Here is a 6,000-nt window from a genome sequence, read left to right on the forward strand (position 1 = left end):
GGCATTTTACCGCTACAGCTTACATAGCAGATCGTAGATTACTACTAGGAGCCAACATCAGCACAATACAAAGTCTTAAAAAAAAAAAAACGGAAATGACCAAGCACTGCAAAATATTGGGTGAAAAAAAAAAAACTAAAGATTTAAAAAAAAAAATAATAAGTAATTATATAATTTTCCTATTTCCAAATAAATTAAACATGTTTTATGTGAAACCTGTATTGATCTTTTTATGTCAGTTTACATTATGTTTTGTTTTTTCACTACTAGAGCTGGATAAATTGTAGTTTCATTGTTACACAGAATATTTATTGTTATTTTGACTTTTCCAGAGTCTTCCTACCTGTTGAGTCTTTGAATTGTATGAAAACACTATAAAATAAAGTGATTGTTCTTAATAAATACCATCCCCAGTGTAGAGTCATATAAAACAATTGTAAGCTCTGCCTGTTCCCGCTCATCGACCTCCTATACAGAACTAGTCAAAGCTTGTAAACAAGGAGGTAGTAAGTGCGTAGCACAGGGTAAGCCAGGACCACCAGTCGCACGCCACTCCCCCCTATGATGAAAGCATCAGGTCTCAAACACAAAGGATCTTTATAAATCAAACCAAGGAGGCAGAGTAAAACCCTTCCTGCAGATATACGAGACATTACTGAACAGAATAGAATAACCCCAAATCACTCCAAAAAAAAAAAAAAAACACAATTTCAACATTTGCAATTTATTTTTGGCTCCTTCCAAGATTTCCTTTATTTTGGGGACAAACAACGTCTTATATGGCCCCTCGAACAAAGACTAGTCTGTAGGAGATCTACACAGAGATGCTCCATTTCTTACACCGCTAAAAATAAAAGCTAGAAGAAAAAACAATTAACCCCTCAGCTGCCACACACACAATAGTACGAAAACACTCGGGCAGCATTTCTAGGTATCTATGAAGAGTAAACATGGGAAAGCAACCGTATCAGTATAATCCCCAGACACAAGGCTGAAATCAGAACGCTGGCGCTCTGTCACAGTTAATCCAGGACTACTGTATATAGTAGGGGCCTGTCTTTCACCCTCCCTGACAAATAATAGCGCAGCCATTGTATACAGTGGAGACTTCTGTTCTATGTTGACAGAGCACTTGATGAGTGTAGTAATACAGTGACTATGAATGGCGGCACAGCGGGGACACTGTACACTCCATCACATCCATCTAGAAGTAGAAGAGCCACAGAGGACAATATAAAACTCATTAAAGTCCATAAAGTCCAATATAAAACTCATTAAAATCCATAATGTGTCCATGGCCCAGACGCTTACACCCCACGTTAGAGGACCACACAATTCAGGATGCTATAGAACCACACATCTACATGGCAAGCAACCCCTGAGGAAGCCATGTGTGGAGAGGGTACGCCAGCAGAACTTACATACCCCATATACCCGAGGGTCTCTTATGGCATTTAATCCTTGCACTACTACACCGCATTGTGCGATGTTGGACCTTATATTTTTCTTATTTGAACGCATGGGCACTTTAAAGGCACTTTATGCTGTTTAGTACTTTGTTGCACTAGGCAGGGATCTTTGCTCATAGCAGGTAGGGGGCAGTTCTGACCACTTATGGAGAGTTTTACATGGAGCATATTGGTGCTTTCTTAAGTGTGTTTAACCATTTGTGTTCGCACACAAGGCTAAATAGAATTGTGTTTCGCATGATAGCAGTGGCACCACCATTATTCGCAGAACTCTCTACTATGGGAACATGTAGCACCCACAGGTTACATGTTGGTTCTACCTGTTGCTCTGCTGTATACAGTCTATATGGAAGCACTGACGATCATGGGACAATACAGTTACATCCTGGAAGCAATTTAATGAACACGTCACAGATATTTTACAAGTTTTCACAGCAAAATGGCAACTATGTATTTCTGATCTGTGCATGGTTTATAATCAGCTCGTTTATTACGCAGCGATTCCCAATCTTAGAGGAAACCCTGTAGAAAAGGTCTCCCACCCGGCCTGGAATCATTTCGGGGTACATTTACAGTACAGCATACATTTACAGTATTCAATTATGGACTGGTATATAGAGGAGCACAGACAGGTCTTGTATTATAGACCTTAATGTAACCTGACCGACCCCACCGACTTATGAACGGTATGACGAACTCTGTCAAGGCTTCGGTACTAATGGTGGTGTGAACAGAGGCCACGTGTGCTCTACAGGCAAGTGGTCAACCACACTGAGAACTGGAGCCAACGGAAAGCATCACACACCTATATAATGCAGCACAGCTAAGAAAGGCGTGCAGATACCGGGGTCTAGTCTTGTTTTTTTAGCAAATGACATATGGAGGGCACATGATGCGGGGCAGAAACATAAGCAGGGATCTATATACCACAATGTAAACAGCCAACAGATGAGTCCTGCACACAATCTATAGGGGGCACACGGCCACACTGTGTACGTCCACAGAGGCAGGACGGTCAGACATCTTCCTACACACGCTGTGATGCTGGTGACTGCAGAGTCCTGGCACTGTATGCCCACCTAACAAGGAGTGCCCCAATGATCACCACGCTGGTCGGATCAGAGGGTAAATCTCAGAGGTACAACACATCATGGCCTGACCACACACACACATTATCACATCCATTAACCCCGTCCTGCCATCAATGGTGCCTAATAGATGTATACACTGTATTAAATACAGAAGCTGCTACATCACCAACATGTGGCGGTCTCCATGCCAGGGACCGGTGGCCGGACAGACCCTTCTACTGTACCGGTCACTTATCCAACAATACAATAACCGGGAACAACAAACTGAGGATGAGGCGGCCGGATCTACATGCGATTACAGAACCAGCGACATTATACGGCACTAAACATCTGCCGCAGACCAGGGAGTAAATAATAGAGACCCGGAACCAGCCCCCACCCCAGTACAAGGCTGTGAGGGGTCTCACATCGCTAATCCCTCCAACGTGCCAGTCTGCACAAGACACCGGACCCCCAACCACAATGGCAGGGTGCTGAGGAATCAACATCTGTGGTACCAAAATAACCCCATGCCCAGAAATGTGGAGGAGAGGGCAGGGTATTAGGTACCCATGAGTCCCCCCATGCCCAGAATTGTGGAGGAGAGGGCATCGTATTAGGTACCCATGAGTCCCCCCATGCCCAGAATTGTGGAGGAGAGGGCAGGGCATTAGGTACCCATGAGGCCCCCCATGCCCAGAATTGTGGAGGAGAGGGCAGGGCATTAGGTACCCATGAGGCCCCCCATGCCCAGAAATGTGGAGGAGAGGGCAGGGCATTAGGTACCCATGAGGCCCCCCATGCCCAGAAATGTGGAGGAGGGGGCAGGGTATTAGGTACCCATGAGCAGGGCACATCCTTGTAACCCCTGGTGTGCTGACACAGAGGTGTAGACCAGGGGCTGGCACCTCACCTCTGTGCCCAGCACATGGGATGCTGTTACCTGGGGCACTACAACGCCCAGCAGGCTCTGAGAGGAGCCGGTGGCTGCTGGGAGTATTAGGAGCCACAGGTGGCAGCCCCCTGCTGTACACACAGGCTGTAAGAGGGTCCCGCACCCGCAGACCCCGCGCAGACACTCACCTTTCCCACCCATGTGCCCCAGGCTCTGGCCCGGGCACAGCAGCAGCAGTAGGAGCAGGGGGACCCCCGAGAGCCAGGCCGGAGCCCCCCAGCCCGATCCGGCCTTCATGTCCACAGAAGATTAGTATCCGCCACTCCGGTCACATCCACGGCGGCCCCCAAAGTGCCCGGGAGAAAGATGGCGGCGGCCGGAGCCCACACACACACTGCCCCGATATCTGTACGGTCCGCGCACCGTGACCTTGCCCGCTCCCCCGGGAGACCGTGGGGCTGGTCGCACAATGAGCAGTGACCCGTGAGGTTATGACCCCAGATACCTCCCCGTGATAGAAGGGGCGCAGTCACGTGACGCAGACGCCCGCGGGTGTCCCGCTCCCCGGGCTGTAGTAGTAGTAGTAATAGTAGTAGTAGTGAGCGCAGGGTGTAGTCTGTCAGCGCCGCCGCCGCTGCTGGGACGTGAGGGACGGACAGCAGACACCCGCAGTGTACGGCAGCAGCTCCGAGTCCTCAGCCTCCATGTCACCCGCCTCAGTCCCGGAGCTCAGTCCGCAGGAGGCCGCTGCGGACCAATGAATGGAGCAGTGTCCCCTCCTCCTCCTCCGCCGCCGCCGCCGGCCTCTTACTCCCGGGCCGCTGAAGGTCAGAGCAGACGTGGTGGACGATGGTCAGTGAGTGAGTGAGCGGGCTCCGTGTGCGGCGGGCTCCGGCGCTCTCATTGTGTGATCCCTCTGCTCTATGTGACGTGAAAGCTGTAAACAAGAGGCTGAGACGCCGCACACATCACATCCACCGGGGAGGCGGCAAAGCCCGGACTGGAGCGGGGCCGGGACTGCACTGATACTGAGCGTATGCTGCCGGCACTGATACTGAGCGTATACTGCCGGCACAGACACTGAGCGTATCCTGCCGACAGAGACACTGAGCGTACCCTGCCGACAGAGACACTGAGCGTACCCTGCCGGCACAGACACTGAGCGTACCCTGCCGGCACAGACACTGAGCGTACCCTGCCGGCACAGACACTGAGCGTACCCTGCCGGCACAGACACTGAGCGTACCCTGCCGGCACAGTGTATCCTGCAAGCACTGATATTATACATAACACTACAGCTACTATACATACTGCCATCTCTACTACTAATTACTGCTACTATACATATTACCACACATAATACTACAGACACTGTACATACTGCCATCACTACTACACTGAATACTGCTACTATACATAATATTACCACACATAATACTACAGACCCTGTATATACTGCCATCACTACTACACTGAATACTACTACTATACATAATATTACCACACATAATACTACAGACACTGTACATACTGCCATCACTACTACACTGAATACTACTACTATACATAATATGACCACACATAATACTACAGACACTGAATATACTGCCATCACTACTACACTGAATACTACTACTATACATAATATTACCACACATAATACTACAGACACTGAATATACTGCCATCACTACTACACTGAATACTACTACTATACATAATATTACCACACATAATACTACAGACCCTGTATATACTGCCATCACTACTACACTGAATACTACTACTATACATAATATTACCACACATAATACTACAGACACTGTACATACTGCCATCACTACTACACTGAATACTACTACTATACATAATATTACCACACATAATACTACAGACACTGAATATACTGCCATCACTACTACACTGAATACTACTACTATACATAATATTACCACACATAATACTACAGACACTGTACATACTGACATCACTACTACACTGAATACTGCTACTATACATAATATTACCACACATAATACTACAGACACTGTATATACTGCCATCACTACTACACTGAATACTACTACTATACATAATATTACCACACATAATACTACAGACACTGAATATACTGCCATCACTACTACACTGAATACTGCTACTATACATAATATTACCACACATAATACTACAGACACTGTATATACTGACATCACTACTACACTGAATACTGCTACTATACATGATATTACCACACATAATACTACAGACCCTGTATATACTGCCATCACTACTACACTGAATACTACTACTATACATAATATTACCACACATAATACTACAGACCCTGTATATACTGCCATCACTACTACACTGAATACTACTACTATACATAATATTACCACACATAATACTACAGACCCTGTATATACTGCCATCACTACTACACTGAATACTACTACTATACATAATATTACCACACATAATACTACAGACACTGTATATACTGCCATCACTACTACACTGAATACTACTACTATACATAATATTACCACACATAATACTAC

At 46.5% G+C, this 6,000-nt stretch overlaps 1 protein-coding gene across 1 annotated transcript in view; it reads right to left on the reverse strand.

Moving 5' to 3' along the window:
- The window catches only part of IGF1R (insulin like growth factor 1 receptor), a 161,931-nt gene extending 157,537 nt beyond the window's left edge, over positions 1–4,394 (reverse strand). Inside the window, exon 1 of the mRNA XM_073653332.1 lies at positions 3,623–4,394. Coding sequence (XP_073509433.1) covers positions 3,623–3,731 — 109 coding nt within the window. The 5' untranslated portion in view covers positions 3,732–4,394. The remainder of the gene's footprint in view (positions 1–3,622) is intronic.
- Between the last annotated feature and the right edge of the window lie 1,606 nt (positions 4,395–6,000).

Source organism: Phyllobates terribilis, unplaced genomic scaffold (assembly GCF_046119375.1).
Source record: "Phyllobates terribilis strain yellow unplaced genomic scaffold, ASM4611937v1 Scaffold_11__3_contigs__length_659146591, whole genome shotgun sequence".
NCBI classification, from domain to species: Eukaryota; Metazoa; Chordata; class Amphibia; order Anura; family Dendrobatidae; genus Phyllobates; species Phyllobates terribilis.